Below are 27,052 nucleotides of genomic sequence, written 5' to 3' on the forward strand. Positions count from 1 at the left end.
ACAAATTGCCAAGACGTTTGTATTAACTGTAACCAAGGAAAACCTTGTTTACAAATAAGACTCAGTGAACAACAAGATTGTTGTGAAAATTACAAACAAGGAGAACCTTGTTGTTAACTTAGTAGCAAAGTGACCTTTGATGAAATATTTCTATGTTGACTCAAACAACGAAAATACAAACTATTTAACAAACTATTTACTAGACGATGATCCTTTAGCTACTTATCCTTTGGAAATTGATTCCGAATTTATTAACTGGGAATAAATGTTATTAAATATAAGTGTATTAAAAACCAACAAGATATAGATGAGATCCTTAAAAAAACTAGATAAAATTGAAATAATGGGTGAAAACCCAATAAAATATTGGGAAAAAAACAAAATATTCTGTGAACTAGAAATAATAAACCCTGAATATACTATTAAAACTGCTAATATAGAAGCCACTAACCAAGATTTAAACGATTTTAAAATGCATATATACTCTTTTTTTTTTTTTGACTGTTCTTCTTAAGTAATTTTATTAGAGTGTTGATTGCTAGGCTGTCCTTGTGTTTCGGGTGGAAGGGAGATACTAGGAGTATTGTCACTCTGAGAGTCTTGCCAATATTGCCAAGTATTTTTGATAATTTTAGCATTTTGTTGAAGTTTGAATAGAACCTTATGCACAATTTGCTCGATTTGGAGATGGCTGTCTTGGATTCGTTCAATTTGGTCAGTGATATTGGCGGTCTCGTGTTGTTCTATTTTTTCTTTCCCTTCTACATTTCCTTTCGTTTTTCGTCAGCCCTTGCTATAGATAAGAATTGCGTAGATGAAGTAGGCTGATTGCTATGGGCTAGTGTGTCGGATATGTCTTGAAAGGCAATTAGTTGGAAATGTCTCCCACACGAAGACTTTATTTGAAAACATAACTTAAACAAAAAATCGCGAAAAATTATTTTGGAAGCTGTCCCCTACCCGGAGACCTTTATTTTGAAAAATGCTACCACGAGGGGTAGAAAGTCCTGAGAAACCGTTTGAAAGCCGTTTCCCACACCTTTATTTTGAAAACGCTACCATGGGGCGTAGAGTACCACATTCGAAAACTGAGTCCAAAGCCACAAGTGTTCAAAAGCTACAAAAATTCCACAGCCATGAGTATCCAAAACACAAATACATTATCCAAAACCCGCAAGTATGAAATACCAACTAAACCACATATATCTACTATCAGGTGTAGGGGTGAACTATACTATCACCTATATGTCTAATGTTATGTATGAAGTACTTAAGAACGTATACCGTAGATCAAGACCTCTATGATCGCCCACAAGCTACAGTCTCACGTTGCGTCCCGACCAATCCCACCCGCATCACCTGTGGAGAAATGGGGGTGAGAAATCAACGAGTCTCCCAGTGGGTACCGCAAGCCGACGAAGGCAAGTATACTCACGGATAACCAGGTATAGGTAAAGAAAGGCCTACAGTAGCAATGTAAGTGTAAAGACAGAAGAACTGTAAGTAAGCATGCAACAACCGCTACTGTAGCTATATGCGTCAGCCGGATGAAAAGTCCAAATATACCTAATCTATACCGCCGTGTCGGTCTAAGGACTTCAAGCAAGCCACAACCGCTCTGTCTGACATATAACTCTAGCAAATGGCGGCTGGCCTCACGGGTTGGCAACTAACCACTTTTCTAGAAAAAAAATCCTCCCGCGGGGGATCAGACCGCTGATATTCGTGAAATATTCTCGAGCTGTGGCGATCAATGTGAATATGATCAATAGCTAACCATCGGTGAATAGTCGACAATCATTGTCCCTTGGGGCACACCGACCAATAGGTCATCGAAGTTGTACGGAAACACAAGTACTAACTGCTTAGGTCTACTAGGATGGACAAGCTCAACATCCTCTTAAGTATGTAAGTACCGACCACTTAGGTCAACTGGAAAGTGTGAGATCAATGACACTATAAGTACACGGGCACTGACCACTCAGGTCAACTGGAATATAAATGCAAGTGTCACTACCGCTCTACTTCTATTTCATGGCAAACAGGAGAGTATACTAAGTAGAGTAAGGGTTGAAGTCATGTGGTGAAGAGCTTAAGTACTGGTATGTATATATGTAAGTAGTGAAAGGTAGGAATGAAGGGAACATCATCAAACGTGCACTACTGATCCGACTTTGGATTGAAGTACCCACCTATGTCATAGTTGCACCTAGCTCCCGCGGTGTGCAAAACTATCGACCGGACCTACGACAGGCCTACTGAGTTAGAAACCAAACCTATTGACTCGAAAGACATCGCTTACAAACCCAAAGTCACATGCGGGATCGGTTTTACAAAACCGATTCTCGAACTCGCCAGAAATTCCGAAAATGCACTGGGATGCCCGCGGGACCCACGAAACGTCTCGAAACACATCGATTCATGTCGTGAGTTACCTGCTGTCCTGAAACACATCCATTTGAGTATCTGGGTAGCAAACACAAGCACCAAGGTCAACTCGGTTGTCGTCGGTTGACCGTTTTGCTCCGGGCTTTCGGAAGTGTCCACTTTGGCATCGGAAGCCTCCGCCGCTCACCTGTCGCCTCCAAACACAGGAGGAGACCCCAGCGGCCAATCAACAAGGCTAGGCGATGATTTCTGGTGCGACCACGTAGCCGGAAACTCATCGCGATGCGAAATCGCATTCTACCGTTGATTTTGCGAAAAACGCACCGAAACCCCTCCGTTGCTCATCCACCGCCTCTGGACTTCGAAGAAGGCGATAGCAATCAGCCAACAAGGCTTGGTAGGGTCTCCAGGGCATGCAAATGGCCAACGTGCGAAAACCGCAACATAAACTGTGTCAGGTCGGTGAATTTTCGCCAAATGATGCCGTGGGACCTCGTTTCCACTTCGCGACGGCTCCCAGACCTTCGACGATCAGTCGAGAGGTTGCTAACAGTGATTACACGCTGTCTGACGCTCTACACGGGTCCCCATTGCAAAAAACTTGCAATCAACCCAACATAGTATTGATTACTATTCAATTAACACATAAACACGAAGTTCAAGCTCGTTACCCCGATCCGCGTCGTAACGGATCAATCCAACCAGTCGATTTGATTCGTCTCAACGCGATGAAGCTCGTGCTCGCTGTCCGGAGTGTGATCGACAGCCGGAAGGCTTTGAAACAGTGGAAAACCCCCTCCAATGGCGCGCTTTCGGAAGCGGCCGAGTCCCACGCGCGCACCGAAGCTTCATTGCTTGTAGTGAAGGTGAGCACGGGACTCCATGTGATCCCAGGAGTGCGGTGCTCACGTCTCGGGCGCTCGCCGAAGCCTTCGGTGGCCGAAAAATTAGGATTGCCCAAATCAGCCCCCGAAAACCACCTTAGTAGCATCCAACAAGGCCCAACAAGGCCCAACAAGGCTAGGGCATCACGGGGCCGGCGGCACGGCAGGGGGAGCTTCTGCCAAGGGAGGGTCCTCGCACTAAGGGGAGTTGGTCAGGACCCTTGGCCGACGGCGGCGGCGGCGCGGTGCGACGGGGGACCCCAAAATAGACTCGCGGCTAGGGCATTGTAGATCCCAGCAGTGGCTGGTCGAGACGGTAAGGGGTGGTGCCGGCGGACCCCCCGGGACCTCCGGTGTTGTCTCGTGGCGGCGTGGTGTGGCGGCGGTGTCTCGGTCTCTCCCCACGGCCATACATGCTCTGTGGGGCTTAGCCTTGGCCGCGGCGGCACCCCAGGGCATGACATCACCGGGGAAGCTTCGGGGCTGGTCGTCGAGGTCTGGGTGGTCGGTGGCGGTGGTCCCGGCGGCTACCGGCATGTTTATAAGGGGGCTCAAGCTCCCCCCCTTCACAGCACCATAAAGGAGAGAGAGAGAGAGAGAGAGAGAGAGAGAGAGAGGGAAGAAGTTGTTTCTTCTTCTTTGGCCGCCGGCGGTGGCGGCGATGGCAGGACCCTCGCTCAGGTGGACCAGGGGAGAGGAAGAGGATGGCCTAGGGTTGGGGTCTAGGGTTTGGGTTCCCAAAAACCCCAAATCCAACTTTAAAAATCTACAACCCACTATTCTTGGAGAATAATCGCTCTAAAGTCCCCCAACTCTCGAAATTCGCGTTCCAGTCCCTTTTCATTACGTTCCTCTAGCAGAAAGGTCCTGCTCGCAAGTTTTCACGCAAAACGGAGCACCAATCGCTTCTAAAAAGCAAAAACAATACAGAATAAATGCCCTCCCAGCGATAAAAACTATTTTTCTCGAAAATCGTGCGTGGAACGCCATTGGCTCCGGCACAGTCGGACCATCGAAAATGAGCTATTGGATCATCCAAAACGGAGTCCGATTCGCGTTTGAAGCTTACCTCTCTCCTCGATCACAACCGAAAACGCGGGTTAGTATTCACTTTAACTGAAAAGTAATAATAGCGTAAAATCTTTATTTTAAATTATTTTTTGCTGAAATTTGACGGGCAAGCTTAAAATTAAAATACACACGATAATATTTAAAAAGATGTCAAACTTACCTAGGGAAAAATCTTAGTCCTCACAACTTAGTAGTTAAATGACCTTTGATGAATATTTAGATTATTTCTATGGTAGTATGGTGACTCAAACAACGAGAATACAAACTATTTAACAAACTAATTACTAGACGATGATATTTTAGCTACTTATCCTTTGGAAATTGATTCCAAATTTATTAACTGGAAATTGATTCCGAATTTATTAACTGGGAAAAAATGTTATTAAATATAAGTGTAATTAAAAACCAACAAGATATAGATGAGATCCTTAAAAAACTCAATAAAATTGAAATATTGGGTGAAAACCCAATAACATATTGGGAAAAAGACAAAATATTTTTTGAACTAGATATAATAAACACTGAATATATGATTAAAACTGCTAATATAGAAGCCAATAACCAAGATTTAAACAATTTTAAAATGCATATAAACGAACTAACAAAGTTAGGAATAATTCGAAAATCACAATCTCGCCATAGATCTGCTGCATTTATTGTTAGATCTCATGCTGAAATAGTAAGGGGAAAAAGTAGAATGGTAATAAACTATAAAAGATTAAATGATAATACTCGAACAGATGCCTATAATATACCTGATAAATCACAATTGATAAATAGCATTCAAAATAGAAAGATTTTTAGTAAGTTTGATTGTAAGTCGGGGTTTTGGCAAGTAAAAATGCACCCTAATAGTATAGAATAGACTGCATTTACTTGCCCGAAAGGACATTATAAATGGCTTGTAATGCTCTTTGGATTAAAAATGCTCCTTCTATCTTCCAGAGAAAAATGGATACAGAAATATGCAAGAACACCTATAGGATATTTTCAAATAGTTTTTTCTGAATTTATAAAACATGGCATAATCATAAGTAAAAAGAAAATAGCATTATGCCAAACATATATAAATTTCCTAGGAATTACTTTAGGTGATGGAAAGATTAAATTACAACCACATATAGCCAAAAAGGTCCTCGAAATGCCAGATAACTTAAGTATAGGTGTTCAAAATAGAAAGATTAAATGCCAGACCTTCAAACATTTTTAGGACTACTTAACTGTGCCCGAAATTTCATAAAAGATTTAGGTAAAATACCTGGGCCTCTTTATTCTAAAACTGCTAAAAATGGACAGAAGACCTTTAACCATGAAGATATTAAGTTAGTTCAAAAAATTAAACAATTAGTTGTTAAATTACCTGATTTAAATCTGTCTTTAGATGCTGACTATATTATTATAGAGACTGATGGCTGTGCCCAAGGATGGGGAGCAGTCCTAAAAGCAAAACCCCATAAGTACAGTCTTGTTAAAGAAGAAAAATGTTGTGGATATGCTTCTGGAAAATATAAAGAAAAAGGATATATAGCAAGCATAGATGCGGAATTATTAGCAGTTGTATATGCTCTAGATTCCTTTAGACTAAGTATCATAAATAAAATGAAATATTAATCCGAACAGACAGTGAAACAATTATTAAATTCCATAATAAATTAACTGATAAAAGTAGTTCTAGGAGGAGATGGTTAAACTTTTTAGTCTCAATTATACCTAATATAAAATTCGAACGTATAAAAGGGACCGATAAACCTTTTTGCTGATAGAATACAATTTGGGAAAGAAAGCTTAATCTATTTTTTCCAAGATAATAATTTAGTATTCAAACCAAAAAACCCAAAACCCCTCTCCGAAGAACAAAAATGCTTAATATACAATCTTTGAATTTGCTACGGAAGGACACCCGGACATAAAGATCTTGACAGAAAATATTTTATTGCATGCATAAACTCTCTTACAGAATATTTTCATACTATTAGGACAACTAATTTTCCTTTCTATGTAGTTGTTAACGGTAGAAAAACTGGTGTTTTTCATACACGGATCATACACGGATCGAAGTTCTAGAATCCAGTCAGGGAATGGTAGCTCCCCAATATAAAGGCTTTCTTGCCCTAGCAGAAACTTTTGAAAATGCTCGACATTTTCTTGGGCCTAACTTCTCTATATCGCCTAATATAAAAGCTTCTCAAGAAACCTTGCCAACTTGTACTATAGCTCATGACTCTACTAAAATTATATTTTGTGATTATTGTGAGGATATCAGTAGAACGGTCCAAAAACTTAGTTATCATAATCAAACCCTGGTTAAAGAAAAACAGGATCTACAGAACCGGCTTCTAATCCTCGAAGACCGCCTCCATATATTATTTATTCAAAATCAAGAACTCAAGACACAAAATGCAGAGCTCCAACTAATTGCCTTTCAAGACATATCCGACACACTAGCCCATAGCAATCAGCCTACTTCATCTACGCAATTCTTATCTACAGGAAGGGCTGACGAAAAACGAAAGGAAATGTAGAAGGGAAAGAAAAAATAGAACAATATGAGACCGCCAATATCACTGACCAAATTAAACGAATCCAAGACAGCCATCTCCAAATCGAGCAAATTGTGCATAAGGTTCTGTTCAAACTTCAACAAAACGCTAAAATTATCAAAAATACTCGGCACTATTGGCAAGACTCTCAGATTGACAATACTCCTAGTATCTCCCTTCCACCCGAAACACAAGGACAGCCTAGCAATCAACACTCTAATAAAATTACTAAAAAAGAACAGTAAAAAAAGAAAGAAAGAGCATATATGCATTTTAAAATCGTTTAAATCTTGGTTAGTGGCTTCTATATTAGCAGTTTTAATTGTATATTCAGGGTTTATTATTTCTAGTTCACAGAATATTTTGTTTTTTCCCAATATTTTATTGGGTTTTCACCCATTATTTCAATTTTATCTAGTTTTTTTTAAGGATCTCATCTATATCTTGTTGGTTTTTAATACACTTATATTTAATAACATTTTTTCCCAGTTAATAAATTCGGAATCAATTTCCAAAGGATAAGTAGCTGAAGGATCATCGTCTAGTAAATAGTTTGTTAAATAGTTTGTATTTTCGTTGCTTGAGTCAACGTAGAAATAATCTAAATATTCATCAAAGGTCACTTTGCTACTAAGTTGACAACAAGGTTCTCCTTGTTTGTAATTTTCACAGCAATCTTGTTGTTCACTGAGTCTTATTTGTAAACAAGGTTTTCCTTGGTTACAGTTAATACAACGTCTTGGCAATTTGTTGTACTTCTTCTTGACTAGGTTGTTCTTCTTGACTAGGTTGTATTGCTATACTAGTTCTTAACCTTTTAGTTAAGATTAGAGTTTGTGTTATTCTTTTAGAAAATTGTACATAATCTCTACTAATAGTCATGCCTCCTAAGGAGTCGAGTATGAAGTTTAGTCCTAGTATGAAGTCTATATTAATATTAAGTTTCCTTATCCAAACTTTAGGTAAATTATAATATTCACTACAGGAATCGCAAGTATCATAGAAACTTATTTTCAAGTTGTATGTGTGTATAGTTCCGTCCATTTGCATAGCTACCATATGTTCATATGCTAATTTGTAATATTGTCTTGGTACTATGGCAGAATTTATTAGACAAGTGGTGCAGCCAGTATCTACCAATGCAGTTGTTTCTATTATCTGATTTTTTATTTTTTTTTTGCATTTAACTATTATGGTCCGAAGACTTTTATCTATATTACAAATGTAGTTGGTTTCAAGCTGACAATTTTAGGTTCGTGATGTTTGTTCCCTTTATCCGGTATCTCAGTTTCAAGGATAAGTCTTTTTCCTTTATCATTTCTTAATTCTATTTTTGTCTATTCTTAATTCTGTTACTAATAATCTTTCTTCTAAGGTTTCAATCCGTTTGGTTAAGGCAATATATTTTGTTTTATCTATATTTAATGTCTCTTTAGCTTGTAGAGAAATATTATAAATTTTCTCTATGCATGTTATTCAAACTTCTTTGTAACAGTATAAACATTTGCATCACTTATCTTTGCTAGAATGCCATAAGCATATATAACATTTTTAACTATGTAATCCTGCTTTTAATTGCCATTGATGTTTACATTCTAAGGTGGGAATTTCTGTGTTCATTAAATTAAGTTGTCCTAGAATGTCGGCCATAGAATCTATATCTGGGCTAACTTCAATAAGTAGGTTAAGATTATTTTCTTCCTCAGAGAAACTATCGTGATTTTCTTCATAAGCTTCTATACTAACTATCAAATATAGTGATTCAGTGAGGCTTCATTTGGTTCGGGTATAAGTAAGAATTACTTATTTCAGTGATAGGTACAAGTTCAGGTATAAGCAAGAACTAGACCAATTTTCTATTTGGATGAAAATTGGGTTGTTTCCGGGAATAAGAAAAAGGACGTTTGAATGAAAATTGGGTTATTTTCGGAAATAAGAAAAATAGCGTTTGGATAGATAAGATGGAATAAGAAAAATAGTGGTAGTTATAAATAAGAAATGATGATATCACTCCTCTCATTAGATTTGAATTTGAATTTTTAAATTTTATATTTCAATTTTTAAATTTTAAATTTTAAATTTCAAATTTAGAAATTCAAATTTAAAATATAAAATCTTAAATTTTAAATTTTAAAATTTAAAATTTAAGATCAAATTTAAATTTAAAATTATAAAATACAAATTTTAAATTTGAAAAATATAAAATATCAAATTTTAAATTTGAAAAATTTAGAATCTGAAATTTTAAATTTGGAATTTAAAAAATTATAAATTTTAATTTTGAAATTTAAATTAAAATTTTTTAATAAATTTAAAATTCTCTCTCCCCCCCCCCCCCCCCAAAGCTTGTTCCTGGAACATAACAAGCTTGTTCGACCTAAAGGAGGGTGGGAACTATTGTTTCCGCCAATTTTTATTTTGTTTGGGTATAATGGAGAGAATAAGCTCTTATTTCTCTCTTTATACCCTATCCAAACGGTATATGAGAGAATTATAAATTTATAATTTTAAATTATTACAAATTTATAATTTAAAATTAAAATTTTTAAATTTGAATTTTAAATTTAAATTTTAAATTTTTTAAGTTTAAAATTGATATTTATATTTTTCAAATTTAAATTTGATCCTAAATTTAAAATTAAAATTTTTGAATTTTGAAATCAACAATTTGAGATTTTAAATTTTAAATTTGAAATTTGAAATTAAAAGTTTAAAATTTTAAATTTAAAAATTGAAATATAAAATTTAAAATTCAAATTCAAATTTAATGAGATGGGTAGTATAATTATTTTTTATTTATAACTACACACTATTCTTTTTATTCCATCTTATTTATCCAAACGCTATTTTTTTTATACTCAGGAACAATCCAATTTTCATTCAAACGCAAAATTGATCTAGTTTTTGCTTATACCTGAACTTGTACCTATTCCTAAAATAACTAGTTCTTGCTAATACCCATTCCAAACGAAGCCTATTGGTTTGTTGATGTACAGTTCATTTTCGGGTTTGTTGATGTACAGTTCATTTTCGGATTGGCCTGTGAAAAATATAATTAAACATAACTCAATTATAATTTATAAGGATGACTTTACTAATATAGTAGAAGTCTACCAAATATATTTGTATGAATTTTACCTATATGTATGTGTTGTACTCCTTGACTCCATTGTAATCTTCTTATCTTTCTCTTCCCGCCCGATGCCACTTTCTCTTTCAGTTCTATAATTTGTACCCACTTGCCTTGAAGGGTTCTCATGGTAACATTTTGTTTCCGTTACCTTGACTTCAAATTGCTCATTTACTGCTGCCACTGCATGATTGATCATTGGAGTTTGAAGGATTTATCAACTTTCAGATCTGCTCGTCCTCATCGTAGGTTTCCACTTAAACAATTTCCTTTTCTAGTGCCTCACTTATTTTGTGATTCACTCTCCATGACCTGAATTATTGGGAAAATTTGTTAAGAAAGATTATGATTGAAAGTTGAAAACAAATTGTGCCAAAAAAAAAAAAATGGCCGCATGTCTGATAATACACAAACACACAAAACCAAGTGAGAAATTATATAGTAAAATGGGTAATAATTAAAACATCTAATTTTTGTCAAAGAAAAGCTACTTTCATGAAATAAATCAATCTTTCTATCTATTATTTCTATTTCGCAACTGGTCCAAGGCTATCCTATCCCTAAGTTGAACCCACCTTTGAGCCTCATCTCTGCATTCTCTTTGAATCCGTAACCGAAATGTCTTGGCTGATTGAGATAACCGAGCAATCCAATCTTCATCTGTTGGAACCAGCTCCCCCTCCATGAGGTATGATATAGTTATGCATAATGCAACATGCAAGCACAATATCCACTTGTCTCGAAGGAGGGAAGAAAGGTCTTGCTGTTAAAATTTTAAGCAATTTTTTAAGAGAACTGAAAGCACGCTCAACGGTTGTAGGTAGAGGCGCCTATAATTGAAGAACTCTTGACGGTTTGCTGGAGTGCAAGAGCCCCATAATCGGTATTGAACCGATCGGTATGGTGCTATTAATTCTGCTCTTGTCAAATAAGAGCATCATGTGCCAAACCCTAGCAACCAGCTAGAATATACTTGAAATGCAAATCAAAGTTGATAGCAGCTAGAGCATTTTGTGTTGGGTAAGCTTTTCTACCACGAAAAGCTCCAACCTCTGTTGATGGAACACTTGCGTGAATGTGTACCATCAAGTGATCTGACACAATCCTACTATATGAGAAAATGTTAACCGTTAGGGATGTTTGAAACAAAAAAGTTATGTTGTTAATACTTCAAACTTTTTCATATTCTTACATGAAAATACAGTTAAATACCTTAAATAATGACATAAATTTGCAATTGGTGAGTTGCGCAATGTTTACTATATGAGAAAATGTTAACTGTTAGGGATGTTTGAAACAAAAAAGTTATGTTGTTAATACTTCAGACTTTTTCATATTCTTACATGAAAATACAGTTAAATACCTTAAATAATGCCATAAATTTGCGATTTGATGATATACTCTCATTCACTGTTGTATTTGAAGGCCTTACAAATTATTGTGCAACTCACCAATTGCTTGCAGAACATGATTAAAATACTGACCGACTGTTTCTGCAATTCGAATAAAGTTGTGCTCAATTATTCTATTTCTGACATTTTGTCCAATATATGAGGGAATATTGCAAGCTGCTGTTCAACGGTCATGTGAAGTGTGTTTCTTAGTAAAACCCTTTTGGCGTAATGTGGGGGACAGTCCAAAGAATAATTTTCTTCTCATCTGCACCATGTTAATGCACGTAACATAACTTTCAAATAACAATCTTCGAATATAACTAGTTCTTTCAGATTCCCTATTAGCCACTGGTTCCGTAATAATTTGTGAATTGTGTTTAAACCATAATAATATAGTGTGTGTGACCGCTGCAACGCTTGTTCTGTGGCTTCTATCTTTGCATCAGAGATATTGGATTCGCCATTCATTTGTGTATGAGATTTAGGCCTTGTTTGGATGTCGAAATAAGTATCGGGGGATCTCTATTCGGTGTGAGAATTTTTCATTTTAGGAGTGCTGATGAAGGTCTTGAACCTTATAGTATATTCGGCCTTCAAATCATTTCTTCAGAATAAGATAAATCACCTCGTATGTGCAATATAGTATCCTACCGAACCATGGATGCCAAGACCTACAAGGAAGTAAAAATTAAACTCGTACCTTCAAAACACACAAGAAAATTTTCGTACCGAATAGGTGGTCATCGAATAACATTTTTGACATCCGAACAAGGCCTTAGCAAAAGAAGATAAAAAATGAGTAAAAAGCTTCTTTGTCTAAGATTTAATTAAAAAATAATAAATAAATAAAATTTGTTTCTTTCATACAAAGGATCAAACATCACACAAAAACCTGTAAGGAGGATGCCAAGAAAAAAGAAAAAGATCTTAATTCAAGAAAAATGATTAATAAATAAGTCATATCTTAAACATATGTCATAACATGTGATAAAAAATTAATAATAAACAAACCTTCACATAAATCATAGTGTGTGATGAAGACAATCAAGAAAGACCAAGGAATAGTGGAGGATTGTGCGCTCACGGGGAGATGTGTGATGACAGTGTGACGATGCGCAGGATGGGAGAAACGGGACAACACAAAGGGAGGAAATATTTGGAGTGATTTCGGCAATTATTAGGGTGCAAAATGATGGTGTGAGAGAAAAACGAAAAATTTTATGCATGAAAGATTAGGTTTTTTTTGTGTGTGTGTGTGTGTGTGTGTGTGTGTGTGTGTGTGTGTGTGTGTGTATGTGTGTATGTGTGTCTTGCAGGGTGCTTTTGCTTCAAGTCGTCTGCTGTAGTTGGACCTGCAGCCGACTTGGCCGCTGGTGAAACTGCAGCAGTTTGGCCCCTCTGCAAGTCCAACTGCAGTAGATGGGTCCAACTGCAATAAAACAAACATCTGTTCTGGGTCCTACTATGATTGGACCTATAATGCTACTCCAAATGCAGGCTACCAACCAAACAGGCCCTATTAAGTGTTAATAGAGCTAATTTGGACCCAAACCATTATGTGGACAAAAGAAATGCTACAACTTACTGGATACTGCCTTCTGCCTTAATTTTCTCTTGGTTGTAAAGCTAAAGTTTGTAGCTAATGTGCTTCTTGCTCTTTCAAATCAAGATTAACCTGCTGCTCCACGTGGATCACCATTAAGATTAATTTGGAGTTAAGTTTTTAGATTATGTTTTCTTGGAAGATTTTCTGAAGATGAATTAGATTCTTAGTTGAAACTCAATTACAACAAAATAAAACTGTTAAGTTGCTTTATGCTAACATTGATAAAATCTCTTCTAAAATGTTCTCATCTCGACAAAGTTGATTTTGTGCTGCTTAATGGCTTGACTGCTCATTTCTTACTCTATCAAGAACAGGATCTTTGATTAAAAAATTATCCTACTTTTCTTATTCAGGCCAATCCATGATGTGAAGATTTTGCGGACGGTCGTCAAGGATTGATTTTTTGCGCCGCAGCTAATCGGGCTTCATTTCCTCTGGAGATAATCTCGTCGTCTTTTACGCTGAACAATCTCTCAACTTTTGTGCCTTATTGTTGAGGCCTATCTCTATTGTGAGCCTTAAAAGATTTTGGGGTTGTTATGTTCACATAATTCTTGTTACTAGCAAGATGATGTTGGAAAAACACATGGTTTAGGATGTTGAAAACAAGAACATTGTTAGTCGGATGATGCTGTAAAAACATATGGTGTGGGATGTTCAAACCAAGAAATTCTCACCGATTTGTGCTCTTTAAGAATAGTTTAATCGCTTGGTTTCTACCAATCACTGTGACATCTTAAACGTTTGGTTTACATCAGTTACGTCTCTATGGTTTATATCACTTGTATGATTGGACGAAATTATTCAACATTTTTTTCCTATTTTTCTAATGAAATAATATATTCATGTCATTATTAACTCTTGAATGCTCTATTTGGACTTGTGTCGATCCATATCCACAGGATATGCCTACTATTTGAGGAGCAGGAAATAAGCCAGCTGCAGGCAGCACACCTCGGTGCCGGTGCGACACTCTTTGTCATTCGGTCGTTCCACCAAAAGTCAACCGCGTCCAATTTGGGAAATCCGCTTTAAAATATCTCGGGACTAAAAATTCAGTTCGAATAACTTGGATTTAATATACTCACCACAGGACATTGCGTTATATACGATAAAAAAAAATTATGATAGAAAAATAATTTATTTGACATTATATTTCTGCGTATCGTAATATATTTTTGGTAGCCTAACCGGAGAAGAAGCATATTTTTTTTTGGTCAATAGGTTTACGCTGTCGAAACAGTCGTTTTCTTCAAAAATTTAAGCTATCAGAGAATAATATTTTTAGTATTTACATTCAACGCATTCGCTCACGTCCGGGCACAAAATTTTGCGATAGATATGGGCTAAAAGTAAATGAGAGAAACTCCAGCTTTATATATGAGAGAAAATTTTGCGATAGATATGGGCACAAAATTTTGCGATATATATGACTTGGATTGTGGCGGGATCCGAATTCAGAATCTCCAGCTTTAATACCATATTACCCTAATAAAGATCGATTTAATAGGAACCGGATTTAAAAATATAACTTGACATCCCCACCATTCATATGCATGAAGGATATAAAAGGCGCATAGATCGATTGATAGCTATGGAAGGATATAGGGATTTTATTGGTAATTTAACTTGTTAAATATTGAATATGGAGTTCAGATCAATTAGCACTGATACTATACTATCCAAAAAAATCAATCTTTTGGATTGTGTAGACGACTCTCATACCAAATGAGCCTTTAGAAAATAGTCTTGCTTTTGTTCCTTGATCTTCTTTTTTGTATTTGAGAGAAAGTTAGTATGCTATACGATTTATTTATTTTTTAAAAAATAAATTTAGCTAGAAATATGAAATAGTTAGGCTTCAAACTTAGAACTGCGCTTTCTCTTAATCTTCTTGTTGGTTGTATTTGTATCAAGCTCTTTAATAAATATGCCTAGAAACTTTCTCTCAGAAAAATTGGTTTGAAAAATTAATTTCGTATCTCTGGCAACTGAAAAATTAATCTGTATTAAGCTGAGAATTAAATCTAAATAGTTGAATATAATCTTAATTTTTTTTAAAAAATTATTACATATATTTATTTTATAATGTATTATATTATTCTTAGCTTAGATTGATACTGAATTTAATTTTTTTCTCAATAATTTTAAATTTACAGCGAGATAATATTAAGGACATGTTTGGTTTATGATTGGAATGGAAATGAAAAATAAAATTAAATTATTTTGGAATGAAAAATGGAATTAGAAATCATTCAAAAATATTTGGTCCATTATTGGAACGGAAATCGGAATGAGATTCTACGATTTTGAGAGGAGGTTTTGATTAAGAGAGATAAAGGGAGAGGGGGAAGGTGTTTAGAAGAGAGAATTTTAGATAATTTACTTTGGAATGGATCAATCCGGAGTTCAAAGCCGGATTGGACCATATATGAATTTGACCATTTTTATTCTAGAGTGGAATGAGAATCAGAATCTGATTCCTGTAAAACAAACAACATTTATCAAAATCGATGAATTCTATTTCGATTCCATAATTTAAAATAAGTGAACCAAACATGCCCTAAATTTTGTCGAGAATTACCAACCCAACTAATTAGACTCTGGCCATCCCATCCAATTGTGTTGGGATTCCTTTCTCTTTCACTCATAGTAGTTATTACCTCTATCTCTAGGGACAAAAATTTGTTGTGCATCGTCCCAAAACTAACAGTTTGGGGACTGTGCGGATGGGGACTGCAGGCCCATCTGACGGTCGCCCTTCTCCCCTCCTATGCTGCTTTCTCTCTCTCTCTAAAAACTTAGGCATCACGAATACTAACACGGGACATGAGATACGATACGACTCGGACACCACAACTCAGAATTTAATCCGAATAAATTCATTCCACCTGGATTCAATTTTCGATCCGGCCTAAGAGGCTGGATTGAAAAAAAAATAATTAAGAAAATTCTTATTCATTCAAAAATTATAATCGAAATGAAAATCTGGTATATCAAATACGGATAATCGGATTCGACTGTTTCGTGAAAAATAGGTAAACCAAACAAAGCATGTTATACACAAGCTGTATTATTTGTCCCTTTACTAGTTGTAGTGGAATCTAGCGTCTACACAAGCCAAATGGAAGCGGGAGGAACACACGAGTCTCCACGTGGCCACCAATTCACCATCACTGTACCCACGCGCCACGTACCTAAACGAGATAGTAATATAATATTTTCAATAATAATTATTATTCCATCGATTATAATATTATTATATTATTGTCATATTAATAGTGCAATAATATGTAGTCGGATAAATTAGGTTTTGCTACTCACTTGTAATAATTTAGAATGCTTAAATTTAAAATTATAATAAATTAAATCTTGAAAATCAAAATTTCACCCGTCTCATAGTTGGGGAATCAAAATTTTAAGAAAAAACTTCAAATATCTCTTTTGTGGTTTCATATTTTTTTTTTTCATTTTAGTATCCTATGTTTTAAACTATATCAAGTTAGTACAGTGTGATTTTGCACTTTTTTACTTTAGTACCCTGTAGTTTAAAGTGTATCAAGTTAGTACCCTATAGTTGCGCACTTTCTCACTTTAGTACCCTATGGTTTCGTATTTTCTCACTTTAGTACCCTATAGTTTTTAAACCATATATAGGGTACTAACTTGATACAAAAATAAACCACAGGGTACTAACTTGATACACTTTAAATCATAGGGTACTAAAGTGAAAAAGTGCGAAATTACAGGGTACTAATTTGATATACTTTAAACCATAGGGTAATAAAATAAAAAAGTACGAAACCACAGGAGGAGTTTTTGAAGTTTTCCCAAATTTTAATTCAGCGATGTGACACAAATTTTTTTGGACACCTAACAATTTGGCACAGAGCGGAAAGACAACAAAAAGCACCAAATTATGCCGAAAGGAATATCGAAATTGTTAAAATAATGACCAAAAAATTATTATAATCTCATATAATGCAATCGGACATGTTTGTTTCATGATTGGAATAGAAAGAGAAAATAAAATTAGATTGCATTGGAATGAAAAATAAAATGATAAATCATCCAAAAACATTTGGTTTATTATTAAAATTAAAATCAGAAGGGACATTTAAAATTTTGAGGGAGTGTTTAGTTAAGAGAGAGGAGAGTAATGAAGTAAGAGGAGGGGAAGGCATTTATGAGAGAAAGCTTTGAGTGTTTTATTTTGGAAGACTAATTCGAAATTTAAGTTCAAATCCAGATTAGGTCATTTTCATTCAGGAATAGAATGATAATCAAAATTTGATTTCTGTAAAACAAACAATAATTATTAGAATTAATAAATATCATTCATATTTTATAGCCTAAAATAGGTGAACCAATTAAGCCTTTAGTTTTTTGTTTGGGCGTTGGAATGTGCTATCCAATAATAACTTGGCAAAAAAATTTCTTCCATTCTTGAGAAAGGTGTTCGTATTTATTATTTAGTTGGATAATATAGTTACCAATGAAAAAATTTATATTATTTTAAAAAATAATTTGAAGGCCAAATATGATAGTCTATTGTAAACATTTGATCACACCTTTATTTGTAAAATACTATAAATTTTTTCAATTAATCAAAGAAATAACTAGAACAAGACGTTCATACATCCAAACAAAGCTATAGAAGTTTAGTTTTTTTTTTTGAGAGATAGGTAGCATGCTACTCGTTTCGCTTATTTTATTTAGAAATAAACTTAGCTAGAAATGTGAATCAATTAGGATTCGAACTTGGAACCTCAGATACCAACCATCAAATCCTTTGCCAAAAAAAAAAAAAGTTTTAACTTTTATTTTTGTGGTTGGATGTTTGGAAGGAAGAAATTTGACTTTTGCTTCCTAAAATATTTTGATATCCACAATTCAGTAGGATTGCATATTTGACTTACAAAGTTTTTTATTTTATTCGAAAAATATTTTGAAGATTGAATATGGTAATATATTTTAAACATTTGATTACATTTCTCGTCAACCAAGTAGCAAAAACTTTTCAAATAAATCAAATAAATATGTGGAATAAGATGTCGATGCATGGACACCGTTTGGATTCCAGAACAGGATATTCAAGATAATATATTTGGTATGAAGGTTTTATTATGTAATTGATGTTGGAAAAATCTTTGTGATCTTTTATTGTAATATTCTTTAAAAATAATTTGAAAGTATAATTTCAGATTATGAAAAATTCCGAGAAAAAGAAAAGAACAAATACTGTAAAGAAAATATTTAGATAATGTCTGTGGATCGAGACGTGCAGAGCACTGTCCTAGAAGCGAAATTACCCATTCACGTGCAAGGCTTCCCATCAATTACTTCCACTTCTAGTGATACAACGATTACATTCCACCCCGTCGGCACGCTTTCAAGGTGGCGCAAGACGAACCCAACAAGCTTCAGATCCAGCAAAACATATCAATTTATTATTTAAAATGTAACTACTTCTGCACGCCCAGGCTGGATCTACTCCTCTTTCAACTGAAACTGTAACTACTTCTACACGCCTCGATCCATAGGTCTTATCTAAACTTTTTCTTTATAATATTTATTATTTATTTTCTTTTTTGAAATTTTTTTAAATCTGAAATTAAACTTTCGAATTATTTTTAAAAAATGTTATAATAAAATATCAGAAAGATTTTTCCAACAATTGAAAGTTAGGAATTTAATTTTTGTTCTTTTAAAAAAGCTTGGTATCCATGATTTCATAATAATATATTAAACCGAGGCGATCTATATTATTACAAAAAAAAACCTTACAATTTGAATATAATATTTTAAATTATTTGTGTGTTGATAAAATTCATATAGAATTCTCAATTACATCTAATTGTCCAGATTGTCAATAGAAGTAGTAGTGTTAGTGGTTAATATTTTTATCATTCAGATATGACAAGATTGATTCAATGTATCTTACCAAAATTTACATTTTTTGTTTAATGAAAAATCAAAGATAACTCTTGAATATCAATTCTCTTTCTAAATAACACCACTAATAGAAATAAAAAAAAAGGTAATCTTCAAATACCACTTCTGTGTTTTTACACTTTCTCACTTTAGTATCTTGTGGTTTAAAGTGTATCAATTTAGTACCCCGTGGTTTCATTTTTCTCTTTTTGTCAGATTTTTTTCGTTAAATCAGTGACAAAGTTAAACTAAAAGGTATTAAAGTAAATATGTGATAAATCTAAGTGGGATATCTGAAGTTTTTGTATATAATTTAACAAAATGTTAACGAAAGAGCTGACGAAAAGAGCAAAATAAAGCCACAAAGGTAATAAATTGATATACTTTAAAACATAGAATAATAAAGTAAGAAAGTGCGAAACTACAGAGGTGGTATTTAAAGTTTACCCTAAAAAAAACAACAACAACAACAACAGAAGCAAAGAGCTATGTACACTGAAATTTGATCAATATTTTCTATCTGAATTTGATCAAATCCATTATATCTGATATGTACATTACAAAATATGACTGGATCGAATTGTAGTGACAAGAGAAGAAGTTTGAAGGATACAAATTAATTTTCCTCCTACACATGATATATATATATAAAACTACGCTGCTATGCTATTGATAGCACAAAGCGCTTGGTGCTATTAGATTTTCAACCCTTGAGCGAAGAAATGTGTGGTCAGGATATAATAGTAGTTTTCTAAAGTTAGTAGATAGTTGATTGAATAGCATATATGATTTAGCAGATGAAAATGATCAAAAGATAGATTTAGCAGCAGAAGACTCGATAGTATCAAATGCTTAATACTATTAATAGTATAATAGCCTAATTATATATATATATTATATATATATACATATGTATGTATAATATTCAACAATGCAACAAATAGCTAGCTAGCTAGCTAGCTAGCGTCAAATTAAGTAAAAATAAGTAGAGATCGAGTGCTGCCTGCGTCCGGAGGATCTCCAGTATATATATATATATATATATATATATATATATATATATATATATATATATAATATTTTAAATATTTATTTTAATAATTAATATATATTAATNAAAATATCAGAAAGATTTTTCCAACAATTGAAAGTTAGGAATTTAATTTTTGTTCTTTTAAAAAAGCTTGGTATCCATGATTTCATAATAATATATTAAACCGAGGCGATCTATATTATTACAAAAAAAACCTTACAATTTGAATATAATATTTTAAATTATTTGTGTATTGATAAAATTCATATAGAATTCTCAATTACATCTAATTGTCCAGATTGTCAATAGAAGTAGTAGTGTTAGTGGTTAATATTTTTATCATTCAGATATGACAAGATTGATTCAATGTATCTTACCAAAATTTACATCTTTTGTTTAATGAAAAATCAAAGATAACTCTTGAATATTAAATCTCTTTCTAAATAACACCACTAATAGAAATAAAAAAAAAGGTAATCTTCAAATACCACTTCTGTGTTTTTACACTTTCTCACTTTAGTATCTTGTGGTTTAAAGTGTATCAATTTAGTACCCCGTGGTTTCATTTTTCTCTTTTTGTCAGATTTTTTTCGTTAAATCAGTGACAAAGTTAAAACTAAAAGGTATTAAAGTAAATATGTGATAAATCTAAGTGGGATATCTGAAGTTTTTGTATATAATTTAACAAAATATTAACGAAGGAGCTGATGGAAAAAGCAAAATAAAACCACAAAGGTAATAAATTGATATACTTTAAAACATAGAATACTAAAATAAGAAAGTGCGAAACTACAGAGATAATATTTAAAGTTTACCCTAAAAGCAGCAACAACAACAACAACAACAACAACAACAACAACAGAAGCAAAGAGCTATGTACACACTGAAATTTGATCAATATTTTCTATCTGAATTTGATCAAATTCATTATATCTGATATGTACATTACAAAATATGACTGGATCGAATTGTAGTGACAAGAGAAGAAGTTTGAAGGATACAAATTAATTTTCCTCCTACACATGATATATATATATATATATATATATATATATATATAAACTACGCTGCTATGCTATTAATAGCACAAAGCGCTCGGTGCTATTAGGTTTTCAACCCTTGGGCGAAGAAATGTGTGGTCAGGATATAATAGTAGTTTTCTAAAGCTAGTAGGTAGTTGATTGAATAGCATATATGATTTAGCAGATGAAAATGATCAAAAGATAGATTTAGCAGCAGAAGACTCGATAGTATCAAATGCTTAATACTATTAATAGTATAATAGCCTAATTATATATATATATATATATATATATACATATGTATGTATAATATTCAACAATGCAACAAATAACTAGCTAGCTAGCTAGCTAGCGTCAAATTAAGTAAAAATAAGTAGAGATCGAGTGCTGCATGGGTCCGGAGGATCTCCAGTATATATATATATATATATATGTGTTTGCTAATTAAGGAATGGTGATGTCGTGAATGCTCTTCCGCTTGGACTCTCTGGCGTTCTGATTCTGGCGGATGAAGTACTTCTGGGCGTGGCTCGCCACCTGCGTCGGCGTCCGCGTCTTCACCGCCCACCGCGATATGTTCCTCCAATCCCCCTTCCCGTACTTCGCCAGCCCCTCCAGAAACAGCCTATACATATATATTGTCCAATATATGATCATTAATTCGCGCGCCAACAAAGAAATTAATCACAGAAAATAAAATAGATTTAAACTTAATTTATTAACAGTTTAAAAAACTTACTAATTATATATATATATATATATATATATAGCCAATTAAGTAACGTGAAAACCGTGTGCATTTTATGAAAGTGTGTATATTTATTTATTGGAATCATTTTCTTTATAAGGGTGGTAGTTTCGTGTACGGGAAAACATCGAAGGATTGTGGTCAGCCCATAGTAATAGTAACAACAAGGAAAAAGTGCGCATGCCAAAAAAAAAAAAAAAAAAAAAAAAAAAATAAAAAAAAAAAAAAAAAGTAAGCCGGCCAATTGTAATTAGTAAATTCTGTAATGCTGTGACGTCGATAACAACGCTATTTTGGACCGCAACATACATATATATAGAATCCTTCAAAGCTGCTATTTTTCACTGTACAATAACATTTTATAAAAGTATTACTTGTTTATAAAAGTCCTAGTAATTATAAAAATATATAAGCCGGCCGTTTCAACATAGAGAAAGAAATAGAGTGACCACAAAGTGAAGGAATAATAATTATAAGCAAGCCGAGAGAAATTGAAAGGAAAGAGTAAAGTTCAAAATTGCCTCCCCATGTTTTAGCTTATTTTATCTTACTATTCTATAGTTTAAACAATTTTACTTTATTGTCTGTAGTTTAATTTTTATTTTATTAAAAAATTTTATATGAAGGAGTGCAAAGTAAAAAATTATTTTTTAAAAAAAATTCTATAGCGATAAAGTGAAAGTATGTTAAATCATAGGAGAATAAAGTGTAACTTTTCAATCACGAGACGTCGCAATGTCTAAGTGAAAATGAGCTAAATCATATGGAGGTAAAATAAAACTTTAGGAACCACCCGGAATGAAAATAAGCTAAACTGCAGTAGAGTAATATAAAATATTTCCTAAAAAAAGAACAAAGATATATAGGAGTGTAAATCATTCTCTCTTTTAGATTAGATTGAAACTTGAAAGGAAAAAGAAAAAGAAAGCGAAAAGATCCCCTATATGATTAATTTTTAAAAGAAAGAAATAGAGAAAAACAAAAACAGAGAGAAATTAAGTGAACATAATAGCTAGAGAACAGAAAAAAAAAGAGAGGATGGAGAAGCGCACCTGTGCTCCTCCTCGGTCCATGGCACGCCGCGCTTGCGCTCCTCGGCTCTCGCCCTCGACCCGCCGACCTGTGCGGTCCGGTCCGAACCGGACGGTTCGGCCTCGCCTCCGTCGTAGTCGTCGTCGTCATCGCCGTCGCCATAGACCGGGACCTCGACCCTGCCCTGCTCGATCATTTCGACGTCCTGGACCAGCTCGCAGTAGTGGGCCCACACCTCACGTGGGGTCCGGCCCGGCACGTGCCCCGCCACCAGCGCCCACCGGTTCGCCGTCCCCTCCGGGAATATCACCAGCGCGTTCTCGAACAGCTTGTCCTCCGTCCGGCTCCAACCCGGACCGGCCGGTTCTCCGAAGAACTCCATAAAATGAACCGGAAACGGGGATGGGAATTGGGAATTTTGAGCGGAGATATATATCGTTTTGGGGCGCCGGGTATTTATAAACAGAACGATGGGGAAAGGTAAGAGGAAAGCGGGTTTTAGATTCAGATGGGCTAAATTACGAAAATGCCCTCTTAGATATTACTGGATAAAATTTTACTTTATGAATTTTTGAAGGCTAATTTGTATAAAAAATTTACAAATTTTGAGCTTTACAAAATTGGACCGTCTTTTTTCATTTTACAGATTAGGTCCAAATTTTTAACAAACTGACTAAAATATTCTTATTATTTTTTCTCTCTCCTCTTTTTTTTTTTTTTTTTTTTTTTTTTTTTTTCTCTCGCCTTTTTTTGCAACGGAGGCAAAGACGGAGGCGGAAACGGCCCGCCTCGTTTCTCACCCTCATGCCCTCGCTCTCGTCCACGCACCCCCCGCCTTCCTCCCCTCCGACCCCGCCGAGGCCGCGCCGCGATTCTTTTTTTTTTTTCCCTCTCCAACCCTCTTCCACCATCTCTGACGACGACGCCTCTGTCGCCCTCCCTTGCCCTTCACTCCCTCTCCCTCCTCCTCCGCCTCCTCCGCCGCCTTCGACGACGACGCCTCTCCGTCGACGCCGATGCCACGGAGGTCACTGTGGCGCCGCAGCCTCGAAGTAAGGGCCTTTAGCGGCGTCGTCGCCGGCACCATGGCCGTTGGCGGAGAGGCGTAATGAAAAAAAAATTATAGAAGAAGGAAGAAGAAAAAAATAAAGACAAAAAATTATAGAAGAAGAAAGATGAACAAGAAATTGCACCGTTAAGATAAAATTGCACTGTTTTAAAAAAATGTTGCACTATTAGGGACGTAAATTGCACCATTTGAGATGTAAACTGCACATTTTAAGATGAAAGTTACACTTTTTAAATAAAAATAACACTCTTTGGGAGATATTTACGCAGTTTCTCCTCTTATTGCACTATTTGAGATATAAATTGTATTTTTTAAGATGAAAGTTACACTTTTGAAGTGAAAGTTGCACTCTTTTGAAAGATATTTATACTATTTCTTCTCTTATTGCACTCTTTGAGATGTAAACTGCACCCTTTAAAAGATATTTATATTGTTTGAGAGATATTTACACTGTTTCTACTGTTTCTCTTCTTATCGCATTGTTTCTTTTCTTCCTTCTCCTCCTTCTTCTTATCCTCATCCGCAGTTTCCTCCACCACCAGTCGGCTCTAGTGCGTTCCCGGCCACGTCCAGCATGCGGAGCACAGGGAGCGTCGTGAGGGACGCGCCCCAGACCGGTCGGCAACCACGTCGGGGTCGCGCTCCGAGCGTAGGCGTGGGTGGCCGTGGGCGTGGGCGGCAATGGGCGTGCTTCTCCTGAAACTCGGGTATGAGTTCGATGTCGGCGGGGGACGGCGGCGCGAGGAGCGCTTGACGACGACGACGGCAGAGAAGGTGGGGGAAGAAGAAAGAGGAGGAGAACGAGGGGAAGAAGGAGGAGGAAGAAGAAGAGAATAAGAAACGGTATAAATTTCACCCAAATAGTGCAATATTCGCCTAAAGAGTGTAACTCTCATCCCAAAGAGTGTAATTTTTAAAATAGTATAATTTTATTTTAATAGTGTAATTTCATCATTTTCTTCCTTATTCTATGATTTTTTGTCTTTCCTGTTGAAAAAAAGTATTTTTTATTTTTATTTTTTATTATTCTTATTTTCTTTCTCTTTATAATTTTGTTTGCTCGCGACCTCTTTTTGCCCTTTATCACAACCATCGCTATCATCGGAGTGCAACTATTTTTCTCCCCTTTCATCGTCGAAGTGCTTTTAGGCCCCAAGAAGCACTTTCTCTTTGTCGTCGGCGGCGGCGGTGGAGACGCTCGGGCGTGAAGGAGGGTTCAGAGTAGGCAAAAAAAGGGTGGCGGCGCGGCCTCGGCGGGTCGGAGGCTTGGAAGGCGAGGTGTGCATGGGCGAGGGCGAGGGCGTGAGGGGCAGAGGCAGGAAGGTCGTTTCCGCCTCCGCCTCCGCCTCCGCGGACTTCTTCAGCGAGAAAAAAAAGAACGCGAGATAAAAAAAAAAAAAAGGAGAGAAAAAGATATAAGGGTATTTGGTCAGTTTGTTGAAAATTCGGACCGAATCTGTAAAATAAAAAAAAAGACGATCCAATTTTGCAAAAGCTCAAAACTTGTGAATTTTTTATACAAATTGGCCACTTTAGAATTAGCTCTAATTTTATATTACAAAAAAAAACACGATTTAGCAAAACACGGTTCAAGCTATGACGTTTTTGTAAAAATATTATTGTTACTTTTTAAGAAGCAGGGTTGCTAAGATATAGGGCATGCTTGGCCTAACTTTTCAGAAGTGATTTTGAGTCCAAAATTATTTTTGAGTTTAGTAGAGCGTTTGGGAACAATGGATGAAAAATTTGATTCTGCTTTTCAGAATCAAAAAACTGATTTTGAAGGCTCCAGAATCAGAAACAGAAAAGAACTATTTCTCCGAAACTGATTATGATTTTGGACTAAAACCTCAAATTTTATTTTTATTTTAGATTCAAAGTATAAATTTAACATTAAATTTAAATTTTAAAATTTTAAATTCATTTCTGAATTTCTAAATCTCAACTTTTTAAATTTAAAATTTACAATTATGATTTTAAATTTTAAATTTAAGTTTCAAATCTCAAATTTTAAATTTTAAAATTAAAAACTTTAAATTTTAAATTTTAGATAAAATTTAAATTTTGACATTTCACATTTTAAAACTTAAATTTAAAAATTTAAAATTACAAGTTTTAATTTTCAAATTACAAAATTTGAAATTTTAATTTAAAATTCAAATNAAAATTTAAAATTTAAAATTTAAATTTTAGGTTTGGAAATTATATTTTAGATTTTAAATTTTGAATTTCAAATTTTAAATTTTGTATTTCAAATTTTAAATTTTGAATTTCAAATTTTGAATCTTAAATTTTGAATTTTTAATTTCAGATCTTAAATTTTTAATTTCAAATTTCAAATCTTAAATTTTAAATTTTAAATTTTAAATTTAGGTTTTAAATTTGAAATTCAAAATTTAAATTCAGGTTGAAAAATTAAAAATTTAAATGTTGATTTAAAAATTAAAATTTATAATTTAAAATTGTGAAATTTCAAATTTATTTTTTGTACAAATTTGAAAATTAAAAATTACACTTTTAGTTCAAATTTAAATTTAAATTTAAATTCAAAATTTAAATTATTTTAAAATAAAATGTAGTAAAAATATTAATATATATAAGTATCAAAAATTTTTTGCCAAACAATTTTAGAAAATTATTTTAGAAAAATAATTTTTATTTAAACTCAGCCATACAACTTTTTATCAAAATTAATTCTTCAAATCAAAATCATTTCTGCAAAAATTACTTTTTCAGAAGGGAAGTTAAGCTGGCCCGTATAGATATTGGCCAAAGTGCAAAGGGGTATTACTGTAAATTCGTAATGTAATCTTCTGGGTGAGTAAATTCACAGGTGGGTCCCCGCGGTTACACGTTTTTTGCATCTCGCACCTTGTGATGGATGGTGTGGGTGTGTTCGGATAAGTCCACGCGAGGTGCCGGCTCACGTGTACACCAGTATATGACGTGTAAAGAGAATATTCATGTACCAGAATCCATTCGCCAGTTTCATCTCCCTTTCGCTTTCGTTTTTACTGTACCGCCCTACTGCAGTAGAAGGATGTCTTTTATTAAGATTCGGTTCCGGATTAGTGGTGAAAAAAATATAGAATATGAGGGTCATATTGTAGTTCTTTTCGTATTTAGTTTTAAAATCCACTAACTTTACAAAATATTTTATTACATATATATATATATATATATATATATATATATATATAT

General features: G+C 34.4%; 2 protein-coding genes and 1 long non-coding RNA gene across 4 annotated transcripts in view; 1 reads left to right on the forward strand and 2 right to left on the reverse strand.

Annotated features, from left to right (window-relative positions):
* Positions 1-13,794, forward strand: part of LOC109719567 (peptidyl-prolyl cis-trans isomerase CYP18-2) — a 44,624-nt gene extending 30,830 nt beyond the window's left edge. The window contains exon 6 of one of the 2 annotated variants that reach the window (XM_020246339.1): positions 10,834-11,179. In XM_020246339.1, the coding sequence (XP_020101928.1) occupies positions 10,834-10,837 (4 nt within the window). In that variant the 3' untranslated portion in view covers positions 10,838-11,179. Of the gene's footprint in view, positions 1-10,833; positions 11,180-13,366 lie in introns of those variants that run through there. The other variant, XM_020246331.1, reaches the window with a different exon arrangement.
* LOC109719580 lies at positions 5,551-10,815 on the reverse strand. The gene is made up of 3 exons (XR_002218743.1): positions 10,589-10,815; positions 10,022-10,325; positions 5,551-5,780 (listed from the first exon to the last, which is right to left on the reverse strand). It is a non-coding gene; the product is annotated as an uncharacterized LOC109719580 (long non-coding RNA).
* On the reverse strand, positions 21,295-23,220 carry LOC109709554 (transcription factor DIVARICATA-like). Its single transcript, XM_020231842.1, has 2 exons — positions 22,803-23,220; positions 21,295-21,627 (listed from the first exon to the last, which is right to left on the reverse strand). Exons 1-2 carry the CDS (start codon positions 23,162-23,164, stop codon positions 21,447-21,449), a joined length of 543 nt encoding a protein of 180 aa, XP_020087431.1. The 5' UTR covers positions 23,165-23,220; the 3' UTR covers positions 21,295-21,446.

This window comes from Ananas comosus, linkage group 1 (genome assembly GCF_001540865.1).
Source record: "Ananas comosus cultivar F153 linkage group 1, ASM154086v1, whole genome shotgun sequence".
Classification (NCBI taxonomy): domain Eukaryota; kingdom Viridiplantae; phylum Streptophyta; class Magnoliopsida; order Poales; family Bromeliaceae; genus Ananas; species Ananas comosus.